The 22,169-nt window shown below is 34.2% G+C and overlaps 2 protein-coding genes and 1 long non-coding RNA gene across 6 annotated transcripts; 2 read left to right on the forward strand and 1 right to left on the reverse strand.

Moving 5' to 3' along the window:
- Positions 1-90: 90 nt before the first annotated feature.
- On the forward strand, positions 91-2,079 carry LOC109005029. The gene is made up of 2 exons (XR_001998388.2): positions 91-565; positions 1,076-2,079. It is a non-coding gene; the product is annotated as an uncharacterized LOC109005029 (long non-coding RNA).
- Positions 2,080-4,666: 2,587 nt separating this feature from the next.
- LOC109005028 (ankyrin repeat protein SKIP35) lies at positions 4,667-10,364 on the reverse strand. Of its 4 annotated transcripts, XM_035683243.1 has the most exons (5): positions 10,266-10,364; positions 9,918-10,058; positions 8,849-9,489; positions 7,716-8,148; positions 4,667-5,750 (listed from the first exon to the last, which is right to left on the reverse strand). In XM_035683243.1, the coding sequence occupies exons 3-5, from the start codon at positions 9,448-9,450 to the stop codon at positions 4,938-4,940; spliced, it is 1,848 nt and encodes a 615-aa protein (XP_035539136.1). In that variant the 5' UTR covers positions 9,451-9,489; positions 9,918-10,058; positions 10,266-10,364; the 3' UTR covers positions 4,667-4,937. The 4 variants fall into 4 exon arrangements, with proteins under 4 accessions (XP_035539136.1, XP_018839336.1, XP_018839337.1 ...); XM_018983791.2 differs by having other exon boundaries at positions 9,918-10,356; XM_018983792.2 differs by having other exon boundaries at positions 8,849-10,058; positions 10,266-10,337.
- Positions 10,365-14,067: 3,703 nt separating this feature from the next.
- Positions 14,068-20,416, forward strand: LOC109005027 (guanosine nucleotide diphosphate dissociation inhibitor 1). Its single transcript, XM_018983789.2, has 13 exons — positions 14,068-14,297; positions 15,224-15,286; positions 15,400-15,483; positions 15,580-15,687; positions 15,801-15,973; positions 16,382-16,493; positions 16,607-16,687; positions 16,799-16,861; positions 16,993-17,094; positions 18,499-18,623; positions 19,007-19,217; positions 19,326-19,400; positions 20,101-20,416. Exons 1-13 carry the CDS (start codon positions 14,211-14,213, stop codon positions 20,149-20,151), a joined length of 1,335 nt encoding a protein of 444 aa, XP_018839334.1. The 5' UTR covers positions 14,068-14,210; the 3' UTR covers positions 20,152-20,416.
- The last annotated feature ends 1,753 nt before the right edge of the window (positions 20,417-22,169 follow it).

The following is a 22,169-nucleotide window of genomic DNA, read 5'->3' on the forward strand; positions in this document are numbered from 1 at the left end:
GCATAATTAAATAAAGTTGATGCCGGTGTGGTGTTAGGCTTTTTTAGAGGGACAGAACACGTGTACACTCTCATCTAGAGAGAGAGATTCTAATTCTAAAGAGAGAGAGTCCAGGGGAGAAGAACCTTGGAAGACACGCCCCTCCTCTCTCTCTCTCTCGGTTTTCAAAACCAGCAACCAACCCCACTTGTATTAGGAATTCACTGAACCCAACCCCTGATCTCTCTCTCCCCCTCTCTCTGTGTAATATCAGTAGTAATAATAATTGTGATCATTGAAATACAGTGCAACAGCCCACAAGTGTATCAAAAGGAGAGGAGATACCAATCCCATTCCACCCTTCCCATTCGTTCATCTAACATCCATTCCACCTTTAGAAATTAATGTAGCAGAAAACCCACTTCTCAATTTTTGTGCTTGAAATTGTCTTGATTAGTTTTCTATGCTGCAGGCTACTGACCAGAAAAGAAAGGATCTGTAAAGGGGTCTGTCTGTCGTGTTGCCTCATTCGGAAATTTTCTTATCACCACAACGGAAGGCTTCGGTAGCTTTTTCAACATCACTGGTATTAAACTCTGCTTCTCTGTCTTTGGTTTTCCTAATCTTCGTTTGATCTCTCTATCTCTCTCTCATCTTTCAAGAAAGTTAGATTTCATATCTGGGTATTTATATTTTTCCTTTCTTTCATTAATGTATTGGGTTTTTAGTGCAAACCAATCCTGTTTAAATCTTGGAGAATCCCTTAATTCATCTTCAACAAAATCAAGCTCTCTCTTTTGGTGTGTGAGACGTATTGTACAGAATTGTTTTGGCTTACCATGGTCTTAATATTGGATCGGGACTTGGAATCCATGTGCTGTGTTTGACTTGTGTCAAGCTTTTAATTTCATTGTCCATGCATGTTGTGGTTTACATTTCAGTTCAAATCTTTGAATCAATACATTACATGATTTTCCGACAGTCTTCGCCGAACATGTATATGTTGGAGAAGATGTTTGCCGATTTATTTGACTTTTTCTTCTTGTTTTTGGTAGAATGTTCGACTGATCGAATAATTCTGTATGATTTCTTTCAGTTGTTCAACCTCGGAGTCTGGTTGGATTACTGGGGACGACGTCTCAGGGTTTGCGCATTGAACAAGTAGCGATTCTTTTGTGGACAGATAGAGACAAGTGGTATTGATTAGAGGTCGAAGATGGTTGCGACTGTTGTTTCTTAGAAGGGATACCCAAAATCAATTTTTCTTGCAAGATTAAGTTTTGAATCCGCTCTTCATTTGTAGCTATTGAAGAAACACTACACTGGGTTGTTAAAGTAGAAGCCGGAAGGATTGCTACCTTAAGAGGATTCTCTGAATTTTAAATTTGATTGCATACTTGAACCAGCAATTTAACTACGTCACAAGTGTTTTGAGTTTCGAAAAATCTGGAAGTTTGGACATTTCTTTGGCAGATATATGGCTCTTTAAATTCAGATATTGTGTGATTTGCATCAGTTCAATCTGATCTGGGGTGCTGTGAATTGGGTGGGTGGCTAGGAGAATTTTAAATGAGATTTGAACTTCCTGAATCGGATCCGAGATTGTTGAAAGCTTTGATTTATTCACGAAACCACTCTACAAGTCGCATTATGGATGCAAGAACAAGAAAGGTTCCTTCCCCCCTGCTTGAACGAAACAAGATAGAATATCATCATCACGGCCATCATCAAGGAAAGAAGATTGAATACCAACGCACCCTTTCACATGGGAAGGGGAGCAGCAGAAGATTGTTGACAACAAGTTACTTCAGCATAGAGTCATTGCTTTTACTCGTATGTCTCACGGCGTCTTTGCTGATTCTTCCCTTGATACTTCCACCATTGCCGCCGCCACCATTCATGCTGCTTCTGCTCCCTATAGGGATTCTGGCAGTTCTTATGATTTTGGCTTTCATGCCTTCTAACGTGAGGGACATAACCTATACATATGTATAAATGGTGTCATAAACATGCAAATGCACCTCTCTCATCATACAAATTTTGTAACTGCCTCAATGTTAACAAGAAATGGATGAACAGTTCTTTTATTTCTTATTGATATCATTTGTTTTTCATCGCAAAAATCCTTTCCTCTACGAAACATTTGATTTTGCGGATGTTCTTTCAATTTCAAGGTCTAGTTTAATGAAATCCTTATTTTTCTGTGGATTTCCATTCAATTGGCATCACAATCGATATGAGCACACTTCATCTCATTTCATGAAGAGAAATGTGATCCTACAAAATCTTGGCATTAAGTTCTATTAATGTCTGTTTTCTTGCCCGAACCAGTTTGGCCTAATTATTGTGAAGATAAGATAATGCTACATACAGTTGTAGAATGTGCAAGTATCGTGCAGTCGTTTTGAAAAAAAGTATAATCTCCTATTAAAAAATTATTATTTTTTTATGTGTATTATGCATTTATTCATTTTTTTCAAAGTGATTGCACGACGCTTACCCATTTACGATTACAACTATCATTTCTCAAAAAGAAAACATGTACCTTTGGTTCACGTGGCAAAACCTACTCCAAACCTCTTTAAAATATCTAATTTGAATTTGGCAGACCATATGGGATTGAGGAACTTGGGCTTCGTTTGTTTTCACAGTTCATCTCAACTTATCTTTTCTAATCATTACAATTTTTTTAAATTTTCATACAAAATATAATAAACAATTCAACTTTTTCAAATCTCAAAATAAAAATAATATTAAAAAAATATATTTTAATAATATTTTATTCAACTTTTATCTCATCTAATTAAAACAAAAAACAAAAAATGAAAGGGCAGCTTGGTACCACAAATGCTGAGAAGAAATGTCTTTCTTCATTAGGGAAATGGGATAACCTCTTAACCTCCGATCTCATTCATGCACTGATTGAACCGAACCCAACACCCAACTTAAGCAAGGAAGAAAGATACTGGTAACTATGGTTAGGCGAGGAAGATGGGGTAGGGTTGTTGGGGGGAGTGAGTACTTGACATCATGGCAGGATTTTAGGCATGACGCGTTACAAGGCATCATATTCATATCCCCCAATGAGATGAGACAAAATTCCCTTTCATAGGGTCACTGATTACATTCAAGGGCATTGGTTGACCAAAAGAATGAAAATAATTTTATAAAGCAGAGAGAGAGAGAGAGAGAGAGAGGGTGGATCTACCTCATTTGCTGGTCACCATTTAAGGAAAGGGGAAGGAACGCCAGGCATCCTTGTTTTTTCTTTTCATTATTTAATAGCAGCAGATGGGATGGGATGTGATCTCTTCCCACCATATATAATCTGTTTCTCAAAGCTAATGATCGAAGGGAGAGTTCATTTCGTTGCACCCACCGATCCAATTAAGAATTATATTATATTCCTTTTTCTTTTTTTATTATTATTTGAAGAGATCTCCATTCTGCATGATTTGCACCTGTGATGGTGTTTGATTCCAGTGCCTATGGCTAGCGGTCAAATGCCCACGTGAAACATCTTTTACTCGCCATATAACTTTTGGGCTGCGTTCATCTTTTACTTGCGACAGCGTCGAAACATCCACCTCAAGCCACCACCGCCCATAAAATCTTTTATTTGGGTACTGCATGACAACGGATGGATTTCTATTTTTCTTTTTCCTGAAATAAAAAATTATTTGCAAACATATTTATCGGATGGCACATTGTAAGAAGAAGTAAAAGTGTTTGATTATAAGAGAATTTATATTTGGGACGTGCAAGTCTCGCACATTCATCTTAAAAAAGTATATAAATTATAAATAAATCTCTTTTTTTTTTTTTAAAGAGAATGTGGAGATTTGTATACCTTAATATTGTATCTAGTATTACTCTTTTCTAAATAATTGTAAAGAATACAAAATTAATGACATGCTATAAATTGAGAATTTCATACCTACGTGTTGAAGGGAGCGGATAAAAGTAAACTTTAAAAAAAATTAGAAAAATGTTTTAACTAAAAAGAGATCGTAAAAGCCAATAGCATGAGGCCTGATGGCACAAGACCCATATCTCCAAAATGGAGATCATGGGCTCGACCCCTTCTCTTTTGTATAAAAAAATAACAATAATAAAAAGTAAATTTATAATTTGATATAATTTAATATGATATATTATATTATAAAATTATTTTTATTGTATAAATATATACTAATATAAAACGTTGCCCCTCAATGTACCCGAAAGTGCATTGATTTTTTTATTTTTTTATCATTTGTGTGCACATAAATGCTTTGAAAAAAAAAAGAAAACTATCCGTGCATTTGGGGGCACAAATTTCGGTCCCCCAGCAGCAGCAGCACCCAAAATTATTTGACCCAACCCATGTCCATTTTCTTTTGCTAGACTGACAATTTATGGGCAATTTCGAACGACAAACCGTATTGTTTTTTTCCACAGAATGTAGATTTGCTCGATTAAGGAGAAGATTGGGCGGTCACATGCAAGATTCTGGGTCTGGATTTGCTAAGATTAGATTATATGTAAAATTTCTCGTTTTGTGCTTTTGAATCCCTCTCACAGAAACCAATACAAATTTGTAAGTTTCAAGACGGTGGACGGTGAAGAAGAAAGAGAAGAGGAGAATATAAAACACTCAGGAAAAAAAAAAATTTTAAGAGAGCTTAAGAGAGGGAGAGGAGGTCAATGCTATAGCCAATATACACAACCATTATATTTCCAACACCTTTGAGAATAGTTGAACTGTGTCATACACCACGGATCAACTTGCACATGCGATATTAATTAAGATTATACATTACATGCCACATATGAAGTGTGCAGGGAGACCTTAAGATGAAAGGCAACCCACATATGATGGAAAGAAAATTGGCAAACCTTGATAACTTCCATCACTAGACCTCAGCAAGAGAGCATATTATTACTTATCTATGGCACATATAGGTTTGAACCAAAAATCATATAGATCCGCGGGCAAAATCTTGGACCAAAAATGGAGGAAGATGATGCTCCAAAACAGCCAGGAGTTCTCTGCCCTGGTTCACCTCTTCTAGCACCCCTCCTCCAAGCCTTCTAACTGCTTCAACAAACTGGCCTCTTAGCCTCTGGGACATCAAACGGCCACCTGCCTTTATACATTCCCTATACACTGGCAGGTAAGCAATTGCCACCCTCAGAGGGCCTGGAAGATCTCTTAAACATATAGGAGATCCACCCCACTTCAAAATCCTCACAAGGTTCATGTAATGTTCTCGTCCTTGCCTTTGTCCATCCAAGAAAGCTGCCTCTGACCAATTCTCTTGAAGAAATGACCTTAGCTCAGGCGCTACAGCCTCATCATCAGACCTTGCAATACTGTCTGCAACAGCATAGGTAGCTGCTGGATCACCCAAGAAGTCTGAGCGGAGAAGAAATGCTACACCATCAAGGGACCCACCACTCCGTTCACCAGCAGCCTTGAGAATCTCGATGCTGAGTGCTGCAAGTACGTGCTGAGGAACGTGAGGGAGAAGATAGGCGGCAATACCTACTTGACTGCTTGAAGTGGCAGCTGTGAGGGCAAGACAAAGCTCCATGTCTCGGCATTGCCTTTTCACAAACCACTCGACAACTTGCAGACAACCCCTCTCAGCAGCTCTCATCAAAGGACCCAAGAAAGCAACGGCATTACCCTCTTCCACCAGACATTCCATTGTGCCGATCTTGCAGTAGTGGGAGGCAAAGCCTAAAGCAAGGTCAACATCAACATCCAGGCTGTTTCTTTGGGCAATCTGCAGATATAATCCAAGATAGAGGGAAGAGAGAGAGAGAGAGAGATGTCAAAGAAACAAACTACACATACAAACAGATCATATACAAGGAAACAGACAGAATAGGATACATATTTTTTTTTATAGGCAGTAACAGGATGCATATTTTTGCAAGTGAAACCTAAAGATAAAAAGCATTTTCATGTGCACGTCTGTAGAAGAAGCACCCCATTCAAATAAATTAAAAAGATCAAGCATATCAATCCATGTCAAGCATCCCACCCATGAAAGAAACAATGAAGCTATCGTGCAGAGATACCTTTTACAAAATGGAATTGTTTAAACTCTGGACCACAGAAATTACATGTTAGACCCGCTTGTTAGAATCACTATATGCAGTAAGTATGACCGCCAATGGAAAGGTTAATATCATGAGGATAAATTCCATAACGTATGCATGTTTAGGGATTATGATGACAAGCTCCATACCAATTATTAAAAAAAACATGTAGATATGAACCGGATTACTTGAAAAATCTAATAGGACTCCCCAGAAAGGAATCCCCTCTACTTATCAAAAAAAAAAGGAATCCCCTCCAGTTTCCTCGCTAATGAGCTGTCCAGGTAGGAAAGCTTTATCGCTTTAAATGTCAAACAGAGACTCTGCCCAAAGGCATCCCTCACCCGCCCTTTCCCTCTATATTTGGCAAATGAGCTGTCCATGAAGGAAAGCTTTAATTTTTGTGGTGCTAATAGTTTGCTATAAAGATTTAGGCTTCGTTTGGTTCATAAACCCATCTCAACTCATTATTACAACTTTTTTAAATTCCAACATAAAATATAATTAACAATTCAACTTTTTCAAATCTCAAAATAATAGTAATATTAAAAATAATATTCTAACAATATTTTATCATTTCAACTCAACTCAGTTCAACATCCCAACACAGCCTGAAAGCAACATATACAAAATCATATATTTGAATAATCTATGCAACCCTTTCAACCATTCAGAAACTTGAAAGCAGGACCATTTATTCTGAGAAGAAGTAAATCACACATGGCATGACCCACGATTATTAGGTAGTATCAGGAAAATATGAAAAACATTTATTTGCAAGAACCCTTTACTTTCTAAACAAATAGTACTAGAAACACCAACTGTTTTTCAAGGGAAAGGAAAAGAAGAAAAAAAACAAAGGACCAAACCCAAAATAATTGATATTTACGTCTTGTAGTTCTCACAAATTGCTTTTCAAAGATTCCTTCAAATCAATCTCAATCCTGGCAAGAGAACAATTTAAAATAGAAACGATTATGGTGCGGTTTTGATAATGAGTTGAGATAAGATAAGTTGAGATGAAAGTTGAATACAATATTATTAGAATATTATTTTTTAATATTATTATTATTTTGGGATTTGAAAAAATTGAATTGTTTATTATATTTATGTGGGAATTTGAAAAAGTTGTAATGATGAGATAAGATGAGATGAAACATTTCTTATATCCAAACGGGGCCTACATCAAATTTGGGTGTATGTGAGAAATGAGGTAGTTGCCTCTAAAAAATTATCTAACAATTCCATGTCAGTAGTTACATATTCGACAAGTACATAAGTTATTTCATATCACAGCCATTTTTGCATGTCGGGGTAAAGAAAATCCATGAGAAGCTAATACTACAATAGTTGGAAATTACTTTCGCCATTAGAAGCCAAGTCCATCTACACCCATCAAGACACCAATCTCCTGTAATATAACCCAACAATGGTTAAGCTGCTAGTAAATATGTATGGAAGAATAGCTTCCAATTCTTTCCTCCCATATCTTTCCTTGACCTGTCCTTACTAATAGTTTCTTTCCCACTCTGTTTTGAACACAAGCACACACCCACAGAGATGCATGTGAACGTAAAGAACAAAATACTTTTTCAAAGCCAACTACATGTCACCATCAAGAAATATCAACATGATATTAACAATACCTGCAATAAAATGCGCACGAGTTCTGTGCTCCCAAACCTTGAGGCTTCAAGGAAACACTGATTGACATTGTCTGCACCACCCTCAACCAACACGCCCAGCAATCCTTGGATTGCAGTTGCTGATATCCCAGTTGCCCATCCAGGATCAAATGAGCTAGAGAAGAGGGTAAGGGGAAAGCAAGCTGCATCAAAGGCCTCCGTAAAGTCCTTCCCAGTAAGTTGGTTGCCAGCAAGATCTAAAAATGTCTTGAAACCAGATAACTGGAGTTGGATCTCAACAGCTGAGCTGTGACTCACTCTATCCTTATTGCCTTGGCAACGTGAATGGAAACCTATACATTTCAGAGCCCATTCAGTAAACTTTTGAACCTTAGCACCGGCTTCTGCCTTCAAGACCTCATCTCCATTACACTCCTGCAGACGCTCATGCAACCTGATCAAAATATGGAGTAGAATGTCTTATCAATAGCCTGCTATAAACATAAGCATTGCACTCAGCATAAATAGCAAACAATATCTGTCTTTTGAAATTTATAAAAAGAAGGTGTGAATTTTCTGTTGCATGGTATGAGATTTGTTGAAAGTCCAGGCCCTCTTTAGATCAGTATACAGATTTTCTAATATCAAGTTTTCCCTTGTGCTGCTAACCAGTAAGCATCATGGCTAGGTTGTTAGCATCCATATTGGAATGCAAGATCTATAATTATTTCCAAACATCCACCAAAGGAAAAAAATATATTCCTTTCAGATATTCTGCGAAGGAAAAAGCTCAAATGTGTGTGCGCGCGCGCGTGCATGTAGAGACAATATAGGGAGTCCCATGTACATGAAGTTTCCCTTTCATCCAAGCACGTTATTGGTTAGTTTTCTTTAAAAAAAAACATTTGAGAAGAGCTTGCTTTTAATTTTTCAATTAATTGGAACTACATCACAAAAAAAAACCTGGCGTTGGTGAAAAATAGTGTTCAGACCTAACAAATGAGAATTCCATCAATATTAAAGAATCAGAATGGTTTTATTTATTTCATTAATATTTATTTAATTACTGTTAAGCGAGGAATTTGAATCTTCTCAAACAGTTGGCAAGCTACACAACTATGGTCTCATAAACGGTAAAAGAAAATTACACTTACCTTTGAGCCATTACAGTCACTGTATCAGCAAGACTCATTGTTCGGCTCTGGCAGGCAGAGACACATGAAGCAAGAAATGAAGTCCTCAAAGCAGCTCTTGTAAAGTCATAAGCACCATTTGAAATGATCTTCTTAATCAATCCTGTTATCCCATGAAGCTCTTGCTTTGTGCTCAGGAACCAGATGGAGTCCAGTGTTATGCACAAGGCATCATTAAGGGTTTGTGGATCTGCCAAGAAGATCAAACTCTCTGCAAGCTCCCAATCATGAGAACTCACAGCATCCTGAAACAACCGACCCAACTCAATTCTGTCTTGTCTACTGAGCTTCTTTTCCTGCCCCAATCTCTCATGGCTTCCAACCCCAGATTCTGTTGCAATAATCCTGGATTTAAGCTTCTTGACACTGCAACAACAACCACTGGATAATCTGGATTCTTTCATTACAAGAGGCCCTTCTCTAGAGAATACCACATTACTTCTCTCTCCTTGCTCTAAGTCACTCCTCGGACTATCAATCCCATTTTTTTCAGTTTCCATTTCCAAAAACATGGGGTCCTCACTTCTATTTTCCTGACTCCCCACCACGGACGCCGCCTTCATCCTTACCCTCTACACAAACAAAAATATTCTCTGCCCTCCCTAATTAAGCAGAAAAACTCTAATCAAGAAGATACTCAATACTCCAAAAGCACAACAGGACACATCACAAAAGAACTAAACCCCCGAGAAAAATTCTTCCTTCAGAATCTCAACCCAAAATGTGCCAATAACAAAGCCCAAACCCTAGAAAGGTCCACTCTTTCCTTCAAACGCTACTAAAATGAGCTCCAGGTGAACAGAACAAGAATCAAAATGCCATAGAACTCAAAAGAAAAAAGGACCCAAAACCCAGGAAATCCAAAAGTCAAATCCCACTTCCACAAATTACTCAAAAGCGAAATATATATATATATAGCCAAATTACATATATCCAGGTGTTCTGACACAATCCAAATCAGTGTTCAATAAGCATCAAATCGTTCAAAGCAATCAAACCCATGAAAGAAAGGCAAATCAAACAGCCATACCCATCAAAATAGCATTGATCAGACCGCCAGAGTAGGCATGGAAATCAGACCCACAGTTGCATCGGCAGAAAACCCTAGAAACCACTCCTTGAATGAATCCACGGGAATTCCAGAAGCATATGTAGAGATCGAGAACAAACCCTAAACCAACAAAAACTATTTTGGTTCACAACAAACCAGATATTGTTTCAAAGTGATTAATACAGAGCCCGTTTGGAAAGCGAGAAAATTCAGGAAAGAGAACAGGCCAAAAAAGGAAAACACGAGTGCATAAATAGTTGTATTACGTATAACTATTACTATTAGAGAGAGGGAGAAAGAGTGATGAGAAATGAATAGACAGCCAACCTGATCAACAGAAATGCAGAGAGAGAGAGAGAGAGAGAGAGAGAGGGGGTGAAGGAAAACCCTCTGCCTATAGCAGGCTTTGAGAATATTTATTTTAGTGACAAGAAAAGGAGGCAAATATAATATATTAAAATAAACTTTCAGATTATTTACTTCTTTTAAACCTTATATAACTAATAAAAAATTAAGAAAAATGCTTTAATTATAAAAAGATAATATAAAAATAATTTTATAAATTAACGTGATTTAATATAATTTATTAGATTGTAAAATTATTTTTATTATAAAATTAAAATAATTTTATATAATTATTTTATGACTATAACTCTCTTAAAAAATTAATGAGTGAAAGAGAGTAGAAGGGTTGAGAATATCTGAATAATCTTTATACTAATAATATTATGATGAAAACAAAATCATAAGATAAATTTAATTTATGAAAACAAAAAATCTGAGGAGTGAACAAAAGGACAATGAAAATGAGAGTCACTACAAAACCACCACAAAGAGAAGAATGAATGGTCCCACTCATGCAAAGCTATCCATCCTCCCTCACACTACAAACAATGATTACAACACCCTCCCCCTCTCTCTATCTCTCCCTTCCTTCTTCTGTCTGTCTGTCTGTCTTTGTTTTGGCTCTTTCCCCATTTGCTTTTGGCACCTTCATTTTCTCCGTTTTATCTTCATTCATAGAAATAAATGTTTTAATTTTTATAAAAATAAATTTATAAATTAACGTGATTTAATGTGATATGTTAAATTATAAAACAGAAAGACATAACTCCAAGTAATAATACAAAGTCCTAGTGGGTTTAGATTTTGGGCCTATCTATGAATAGCATGGGCCATTGGACTTAACTTCCTTTTGAACATAAAGAAGATTATAAAGAAGTTTGACTACTCATTGCAACTTCCAACTTTCACATATCTTCTTGTTTGGTCCAGTCAGATGATGTTCACCTTTCACCGATCGAAAGCATTCACTCTGGGTTCCTCTTTTCTACAGAACATTGAATTTGGCTTTAATTTATGTACGCAATTGCAAAAGAAAGATGAAAAGAAAACCAGGGGATTGTCTAAGTTCATTTTATCCTAATAATAACAAGGCTGGTCACCTTTTTTTACTTGGATTAATATCTTATTCATTTAGATTTCCATGAATCTAGTAAATTGTTTCCAAATTCTAAAGTTCTCTGTAATTATTATCTGCATTTGGGTTTTGAATAATACTGCATGTACTTATAATTTTACGTACAATATTTATTTTGTCAATTTTTTTTTTTAAATTCAAAATTCAAAATTTGTAAATGTAGTGTATATAACATAAAATCATACCATCATCTCTCTTAAAATAAAAATTAAAAAATGAGGAGTTCCAATCCTCACATATGGATAGTTTTCCTTAGTGCTGGTTTGGATAGTACAATGAGATGAGATGAAATGAGATAGTTTTAAATGATTTGAATAAAATATTATTTTTATTTTAAAATTTAAAAAAGTTAAATTATTTATTATATTTTATATAAAAATTATAATAATAATATGAATTGAGATGATTTCTATATTCAAACGATACTTAAACGAGGCGTGGCCGACATGAGATCCCTCCCTCTTATTTGGAGGAGTTTGTTTACCTTCCTATGATAAATTTTGGCGTGTTGAAAGAAGGAAGTGTTAAATTCAAGAAAGTATAATATAAAAATAAAATTTATACGTCAATGGGTTTGATGCCGCATCTAAAATCTACTTTCAATAAAAATAATTTTACAATATAATATAATACAGAAACTTATATCAATTTATAAACTTTATTTTTACAACATTTATTTATGAACTAAATATTTTTTTAAAAGAAAAGAATGACATGCGAAGATAATATTTAAAAAAAAAAACTGATATTACTTAAAAAGGTAATATGGGGTTAGATAAATTTCAAAAAAATGATTGAGCTTTGAAGATAGGGATTAAAAAGAACTAAACTAGATGGACCAATTTAATAAAAGTAGTGATAAATGTACTTACAATTTTATTTATACTTTTATTTACAAGATTTATTTTTGTAGTTCTCTTTTAAGATTCAATTTTATGATTTTTAGTATATTAATAATTGACATGTGGAGAAATAAATTTTTTATAAAATTTTCTTAAATACAATTAGTATTCCCCATTTAATAAATAACAATTAAAGTCACTTCGAAGTTTGAACAACAATGTGGTAGGGCAACCTAATATATAAGAGTTAATTGTGGAATCTGATTATCTTCTAAATATTCAAGCAATTAAAAGCATGGAAGAACCTATGTCAATGCAGGGCAACCTGTTATATGCTATCAAGGATTTAATCAAACTTCTTCCTAAGGTCTCAATCCAACATGCTAATCGATTTTCAAATGGAGCTGTTGATGGTTTGGCTAAGCATGCAAGGTTTTAGGATATTTTAGTAGTTTGGGGGATCATATTCATGATCCTATTACTCTAATTGTTGTGTCTGAAATGTGGTAGTTTGTTTTCTATTTTCTGTTACATAATTTTATGGATATTTAGTTATGTAATTTGTAAAGTGTATAAATATTATGTAATTGTTTTGAAAAAAAATGAAGTATATTATTAAAAATTATTTTTTTACGTGGGTCTTATATTTTATTTATTTTTTTTTAAAAAATCGATTGCACAAATCATGATTATAAATATATTTTCTGAAAAAAATAGTGTGGTAGGGCCCGGAAATTTTTACCTAGGCTGGAAGCGTGTGTGAGAGAGAGAGAGAGAGACCGAATCATTGATGGGCTGGGCCGTTGAAGCATTAGATGGGCTGGGCGAATTGTGGGTATTAAAGTTGGGTGAGCTACCTCCTGGACCTTCTTTATACCCATTAGAGGACTTCTTCACAGCCCATTGAAACTGGAAGCGTGTGAGAGAGAGAGACCGAATCATGAAAATTTAAATCGTTTAATATTTATAAGGGTAGTGCTAGGGTGCCGCCAGGTTTGACCGCTTACGTGTCCATCACTATAAATTTTATTTTTTATTTATATATATATATATATTTTAAAATATTAATAAGTACAAACAGTTTGATATATTAAATCGTTTAAAAATATTTAAATAGCTTTTTTTATTAAAAAATAAAAAATAAATTTAAAAAATAAAATATACTTAGGCTGTGTTTGGATGTTGAAGTGAGTTGAGTTGAGTTGATAAAATATTGTTAGAATATTATTTTTTAATATTATTATTATTTTGGGATTTGAAAAAGTTGAATTGTTTATTATATTTTGTATTGAAATTTGAAAAAATTGTCATGATGAGTTGAGATGAGTTTGATAACCAAACTCACCCTTAGTGTGTGTTTGGATGTTAAAGTGAGTTGAGTTGAGTTGAGTTAAGATGATAAAATATTATTAAAATATTATTTTTTAATATTATTATTATTTTAAGATTTGAAAAAGTTGTAATGATGAGTTGAGATGAGTTTGGCAACCAAACTCACAATTAATCTCATAAAAATCATTTTTGTATTCCATTCACACTATTTTATTAAATATATGTCTTATATATTAATATTGGTGTGTAATTTGGTACGTAAACTTATTTATAAAAAGTTTTTTTTTATATTTTTAATATATTTAAATTTTTTAAAAAAATAAAAAGATATATTAATATTTTTATTAAAAAAATTAAATATAAAATGTCAAAATAAGACAGGATAGCATTATTGTTTTTATAAATCTCCTTTACGTTTTTCTAATTATTTATAAATCTCTTTTAAGTTATTTTCTCCTTTAAAAAAAAAAAAAATTATTCTCTCCTTTGCTTTCCTCAATAGACAGACATCTCTCTTCTCGCTCTGTCTTCGTCAAAAGGGAGTGTCATACGACTCATACCCACACATACAAGTCTTGAGAAGGAACCCTAAGCCAATATCTTTTTTCCTCGATCGCTATGGATGAAGATTATGACGTCATAGTGTTGGGTACGGGTCTCAAGGAATGCATCCTTAGTGGTCTTCTCTCCGTCGATGGCCTTAAGGTTAGCTTTCTCTCTTTCTTTCCTTGCCTCCGATTGTTATTTCTTATTCTCTAATTTCCAGCTCGTTGGTCATTTCGGTGGGTCTTGCATTATGATCGAGATGGGGTAACTCTGATTTGAATTTCATCTTGTTAAATTTACTTTCTTGAATTCCATCTCCTGCCTTTAATGTTCATTTACATTTTCACTATCTTGTATAACCATATGCAGTTCTTGTCAATCAGCCAACGGTTCTTTATGTGGCTTTGGATTTTTAATTGAGACCTCGCTTCTGATTGTGATTGTGATTGTGATTGCGATCGATAACTTGATTATAGCACTACGAGAAACATACCAATAATTGAATGAGATCTAGTTAATAGCTTTCGTCTCGGCAAGGATTCGGTTTGCCTTTGAATCTTATGTGAAGGCAATCGTCCTGGCGTGGTCAACCCTTTTTTTTTTTTTTGAAGCGGGGTGGCCAAGTTAATAATTGAATCAAAGTGGGCTATCTTGGATGTTACATACTGAAAAAAGAGAGAAAAAAAAGTGGACTGACTAGAAATTCTAGAGGTTGTTTGTGATATGTGTTGTCATTTCCTTTTCACCATAGATGAAGAAGGAGAGCGGGGGCAGTATTCTGCCTCCATATTGCTTGTTCATATATTATGGTTCTTGTTGATTTTATTGGACTGCCAAGTATTTATACTCTTATAGGTTGTATGTGGGTATACATTATAAGAGTACAGGTTTTCTGGGTATGTTTTGTTAAATGCTTGCATGCAAAAGGTGTTCTAGGCAATGCACGGGATGCAGTAGCAAAATATTTTGTCGCTGACTTTTGATTATCTAAAAGATATTTTATGTTTTACTATTGTTCTAAAGCGATGGACAAATATCATTGTTTTTTGCACTACAATAATTGATGTTCATATCTTGTAAACCAGGTTCTGCACATGGATAGGAATGACTATTATGGAGGAGAGTCAACATCGCTTAATCTTATTCAGGTCCTACTTTTGACTTGTCATTTGAGATTTTTGGAAGGCCATAATTTTATATTGGTCTTATATATTTTAACTTCCAACTATTTATTTACTGTCTTAGTTATCTTTATTTACAGCTCTGGAAGAGGTTCAGGGGAGATGAGACACCTCCAGCACATTTGGGTTCTAGCAGGGATTATAACGTAGACATGATTCCTAAGGTATGTGTTCACTTTCTTGATCTCTTTTTGCGTTTTGGTTCACTGTTCAAGACTGTAATTTTCTTCTGATATATTGACTAATTATTGTTTGACTAGTTTATGATGGCAAATGGCACTCTTGTTCGTGTCCTCATTCATACAGATGTTACTAAGTATTTGTCCTTTAAAGCTGTTGATGGAAGCTTCGTCTACAATAAAGGAAAGGTGTAATTCTTTTCTCAAGATGTTGGAATTTTTGCACGTTGCTTACCATATATATGTATATATACATTGCATTCATTAACTTGGTTTTCTATTGAGTAAACCCATGATTATAGATTCACAAGGTTCCAGCGACTGACATGGAGGCACTCAAATCTCCACTGATGGGTATATTTGAAAAGCGCCGTGCTCGCAAGTTCTTCATTTATGTTCAAGATTATAATGAGCATGATCCCAAAACACATGAGGGGATGGACCTGACTAGAGTGTCGACTAGAGATCTAATTGCGTAAGCTCTTGGTCTTTGCCTTCGTTGTACATGTTGCTCTCTTCTGCATTCTATCTCGAGATATCTAATTGTACAATTTAAGAGGTCTCAACATGCTTTCCTGGACATCAGCCGTTTGTGTTTGGGAATAGACTGAAACTTCAGTTCTTTTTAGCATAGTGTTTCATAGTTGTAAACTGTAAATTTTATGCAGAGAGTGGTCCAGAGCAGAACCATCTATAATAATAATAAATAAATAAAGAAAACATAATTTGAGAGGCAAAGTCTTATAATTTCCTTAATCAAATAAGTTTGAATGAAGTTCTCAAGTGAAGTAGTAAACTTGAATTTTCGTTTGCTAATGTTTGCATATTTTTAAACTTGAATTTTCATTTCCTTCTTTATGCATATTTCATTTTATTTTGACAGAAAGTATGGTCTTGATGACAACACTGTGGACTTTATTGGTCATGCTGTAGCACTACATAGAGATGATCACTACCTCAATGAACCCGCACTAGATACCGTGAAGAGAATGAAGGTGAAAAATGGCCTGGGATTTGTAGTCCTTTTTGTTGATTCAGATTTGTGTACGTTGAATGTTCAGCATCTTTGTGTTGCACTTAGCCTTTTTGTACCTCTACCGTGTCATAGCTTTATGCAGAGTCCGTTGCGCGTTTTCAAGGAGGATCCCCATACATATATCCTTTGTATGGATTGGGAGAGCTCCCTCAGGTCTCTCTCTCTCCCCCCAATCCCACTAATCTTTTTGTTGGACTTTGTATTTTGATAAATTCGGGGTTCTAGTCAACGTTATATAATTAATGTCAATTTTCTCAAACCCAGGCATTTGCACGGCTTAGTGCCGTTTATGGTGGGACATATATGTTGAACAAACCCGAGTGTAAGGTACTCCTATCACCTATGTCATATCAACCTTATTTATGTAGTTAATCTCACCATTTTTCTGGTTTAGTTGTCATTGTACATATCATGTCATGCTTATATGAGGAGGGATCTGATTTGATTTTGAATTCCAGGTTGAGTTCGATGAGGAAGGCAAAGTTGTTGGCGTCACATCAGAAGGGGAAACTGCTAAGTGCAGAAAAGTTGTCTGTGATCCCTCATACTTGCAGAACAAGGTTATAATTATACTACCTTTTTATAGAGGATTAAGTACATAATCACTCCCTGAGTTTCAGGCATTTATCTTTTCACAAACTAGATTTTTAATTTTATCAATTCGCTCCATAAGCGTGGTAATTTTTTTTATAAGAATCCTCCATCACATTTATTGATGGAAATACATGCACGCTGGATTCATTAAAAGTTAAAATAATTAAAAACTTAAAACTATTATAAAAGGTATAAAATTCTTAGTTATTAAAAAAGTATAAATAATATAAAACATAAACTAAAACCTAGAAGTAAATTTCAAAAAGAGCAATGCCTTCATTCTAACTCTTGTCATCCACAGTCATAGTTGCTGATGTGACACTTTTCAAGTGACTTCTTGTTTCAACCACATTAATAGAAGCCACTTATAAAAAAAAAAAAAAAATAGAAGCCACTTAAAATAATTGCAAAGACAATATGACTGAGGATGACAAAATCTTGGATGAAGAGTAGTGTTTCTCTTTCAAAAAGCTGAAAAAATTAAATAGAACAAAAAAGTCTAATATTATTTTTTATTTTTTTGCCTTGGTCTTGGTTATCACTCCTTTCAAGGTCCAATGTTCAACACCTCATAGGTGCAAACAATCCTTTGGGGCCACACCCCCTGGTGAAAAATCAACGATTTAACCAGTTTCGTGTAGGGAAACTTCCGAGGGTGCGGTGCATGGGACCGGGGTTTACTCTGCAAGGGTGGGTCCGAAAGGTCCTGCCTAGAGAGGTTCCCCGACATTAAAAAAAAATCTAAGATCAAAAGAAATGTGAGAAAATAACAAATGAAACTAACAAACTACTTTTCCCTCCAAAAACAACAACATTTTAAAGTAGAATACTAAAAAAAAAAGTAAAAAATAAATTTAAAAAACAAATGGAAATAAAGGGTGCTTGTGGGTCGCGTAGTGGAGGAACCCAGGTAGCTCCTGGGTTGGGCAACCCAGGCCACCTAGGTCTGGCCAGCGGCCACCCTTATTTATTTTTTCCTTTTTTCAAACAAAATCTTGAAGTTTTCTTTTTCAGTTTTTTTTTTTTTAATTGTAAATGATTTTAATTTTTGAACTTTATATATTTTGCTATTTTTTAGTCACGTGGTGTGCCATGTTGGATTTTCAATCTGATGGAGGATTTATATTGAAAAATATTACAAACCTAAGGAGCAAATCGATACAATTGAAAAACCTGGTAATGTAAAGATAAATGTTTTTATTTATCAGTAAGGTAATGTAAAAGATAAATGTGCAATTTTCTCTGTTTAAATAAATGGTGAATCTTGGAGACTTTTATTACAGAGCCTCTAAAGATCTCATTAATTTTTGAATACAGAGGACATTGAATGTGGCTTGCTTTACTGAAAGTTGTTTTTGCATTTCTGACAGGTTAGGAAGGTCGGTAGGGTTGCAAGGGCAATTGCCATAATGAGCCACCCCATCCCAAACACCAATGATTCTCATTCAGTGCAGGTTATCCTGCCACAGAAGCAGTTGGGTCGCAGATCAGACATGTGAGTTCTCATACAATGCTGCTGAGAAAAATTAACGATTTCAGCATTCCCCTAGATGTTTTTCTTGTGTATATCAGTATTCCTCGATATTGTTTGTTTGGAGTGCCTGAAGGCACGCATATGCTCTGCACACCTGATCCTTGTACCCAGCACTAACAGGAAAAAAAAAAAAAAAAACGGCCAAAACAGAAAAAAGAAAGAAGAAAAAAAAGAAAGGGGTGCACAGGCAGAATTCACGTTAGAGATCCCAATATTCTGTTAAAGCAAAAACTTGTATGTTTATTCTGGTGCTCCTTTTCTTCTGTTATGTCCTATTTAGGGTGACTTAAAAAATTGTTTCATTTGGGGGGCTTAGTTTTTCTGATCCTTCTATGGTTGGGCAGGTACCTTTTCTGTTGTTCTTATTCCCACAATGTTGCTCCAAAGGGAAAATTTATTGCATTTGTATCAACAGAGGCAGAGACCGATCATCCCGAGACTGAACTTAAGCCAGGAATTGACCTTCTGGGACAGGTTGATGACATATTCTTTGATATCTACGACAGATATGAACCAGTCAATGAACCATCCCTAGACAATTGCTTTATTTCAACTGTAAGCGATCGTTTGTTTTTCTTGATGCTTGCCTTGATTCCATTGCTACTACCATGCAGCTTTTAGTAACTGAATGACAATAACCAAGTTCGTTTTCATGTTTAACAGAGTTATGATCCAACAACACACTTTGAGTCAACTGTCGTGGATGTACTCAACATGTATACCATGATAACTGGGAAGGTAGTATTTTTTATCTTGTGAAGTCGATCATTCCTTTCCCTGTTTAAGTCATCCCTCGAGGTCCAAAATTATTTCATAGGCATGCTTATGGGCTTTATTCATTTATATAAATCATGATGTCTCATCACATATGTTGGCCTAAAGTGGAGTGCCTTTAATATTTTGGGGAAGGAAGTTTATTATGAGTTCCAAGTTGAACAGCTAAAATTAATCTTTAATCATGGTCCGGTCTTTCTTGCCCATGGTCGGGTTTTTATTATTTTAATGAATATTTAAAACTTAATCTCATTGTTCAATTGCCATGATGGGCTTTCCTAATTATATTCCTATAACTATTTTACAAGTCATCTGTAATTGACATATGCGATAGTGCCACTTATTAATTAAAGTTTTCTTCTTTTTTTTTTTTAATTCAAAATTTACATAACTATCCTCCCTTTTCCCTTCAAACCTAAGTTGTAAAGAGATTTGTAAAAAGACTTGATTACTAATTGAAAAAACTCTGCAACAATATAAAAGCCATTTTAGCGGTACTTGTATGTGTGCGTGTGTCTATATATATATATATATATATTAGAAGAAATTATTGTTAAAAACTGTTTTAGGGGAAAGAAATAACACTTGGTTTCTCTCGGTGGTTGGAAGTTGATGTTCTATCCACATAACATAGAAGTAATGGTTAATTGGTATTTTTGATCAGGTTCTTGACCTTAGTGTGGATTTGAGTGCTGCTAGTGCTGCTGAAGAATGAGGATTGAATAACACTTCTTTTGGTGCTTGAGCTGATTATTCTGCCTTTGTTTCAAGTTCTTCAGGAGTGGTTGAAGTGGCCAGTCACGAAAATGGCATTGTGCCTCGTCAAATCTTTTTTTTACCCCGTCACAGATTATATGCTATGTGATCAAATGTATTTTCACACGCACTTGGAATTTGGTGTGCAGATTTAAGACATGCACTTATGGTGGCAGCTTTGAATTGGAACTTATTTAGAATTGCATGCCATGGCGTTTTTACCATTGCCCCCGATTAGCTTTGCAATCCCGAACCTGTAGGTGTTGGTTCAAGTGATAAAATCATAAAAGGCTTTGGTCCTTTGAGGGTATGTTATCTAGGGGTATAATCGGTTCGGTCTGATTTTGGACATATTTTAAAACAAAATCAGTCTTAAGTCTATTTTGGAATTATGAGAACCGATACAAATCATTTTATCCAAGAAATCGGAATTTTTGAGTTTTTTGGTTGAGGTTCGGTTAGCACACATCAAAGTAAAAGGTCAAACTCCAAAGTATATTAAAAAAAGTTATAGAATAATTGATTGCTAACTAGTTAGCTTAAAAAATTAGAATTACATATTTAAATGTACTGTTATACTCATACCAAATTGTATATGTAAGTATGTAACTTCATATGTAAGGATAAATAATAATATGTTAATAACTTAATATTCATATTCATATTTAAGAGTAAGTTTATATCAAGAAAGCATAAACAATAAGATTAGATTTTCATGTTATATTAACTTTATAATATTTATAATATATATAGCATAAAAATTTTAAAAAATTATAATATATATAATTTAAATTTTGGTTCAGTAATAATATATATAATAAATTTAATTTAATTTTATGTTATATATTATATATATAGCATAAATAATATATAATATATATTTCGGTTCGGTTCGGTTTGGTTCAGTTCAATTTGATTTTCCAATCTTGAGAGACAATAGTGAACTAATTTTTAATCAGTTTTGGTTTTTTGATCGGTTTTTTTATTTTTTTCTTACACCCCTAATGTTCCCTTAGGTCTAAAGCTCAATTTTGGATTCAAACAATTTATAGAGGCGACAATTTTTTTAGTTTTTTAAAACCCACTGGAAATATTACATTATGAACTTTACTTCAAAAATAATTTGGGGGTTTCAAAAAACTTACTTTATAAAGATTATATTAAAAACAAATAAATAGAACTAGTTTTAGAAGTAAAAGATGGTTTGATTGATGGGATGGAAAAAGACTCCTCCTCCCGCCGTGTCAACATATCTTGCCAATTCAGATGTTCTTACAGATGGTGATCAACAACAACGAAGAGATAACACTCGATATCTTTCTTTCTTTTTTCCCCTTTATTATATATATATATATATATATATATATATATATAAATACACAGTGTAAATCACATTCCCATAATCCAAAAAACCACAACCCTTTTCAGATATGAATCTGTTCGTCTATTTCATTCACATCCAATTCCCGCATTGTATTATCTATTTATTCATTATATAATAATAAAATAATATTAGAATAATTATTTTTTTATTTTCTTAATTTATTTATTTTTATCATATTTTACCAATCAACCAATTATATGTTGATTGCTAATCATATTCTAATTAAATTATTGGTTAAAAAATCATATTTTCAATGGTCATTTAATATTAATAACCACAAATGTCTAATTAAACTCATTTAAAATTTAATTTATCTTAATTACAAATTAAATTTCTATATTTTTCATCCAACTATATTACAAATCAAATTTCTATAAAGGGTCTTTTCGTTTGTGATGGGAAATGTTGAGAGAAGATACAGCGCTCCAAAAGTAATAATAATAAATAAAAAAATTGGTTCATCTACAGTTCATATCAAATAGGACTTTTGTTTTAGATGTACTGTAGTAATCCAATGCGGGCTGTATGTTGTTCCAGTAGCTCCCAACATGAATTTTTTTTTTACCTTTTGGCTAATCCATTGAGATTGCTCT

Source organism: Juglans regia, chromosome 12 (genome assembly GCF_001411555.2).
Source record: "Juglans regia cultivar Chandler chromosome 12, Walnut 2.0, whole genome shotgun sequence".
Lineage (NCBI taxonomy): Eukaryota > Viridiplantae > Streptophyta > Magnoliopsida > Fagales > Juglandaceae > Juglans > Juglans regia.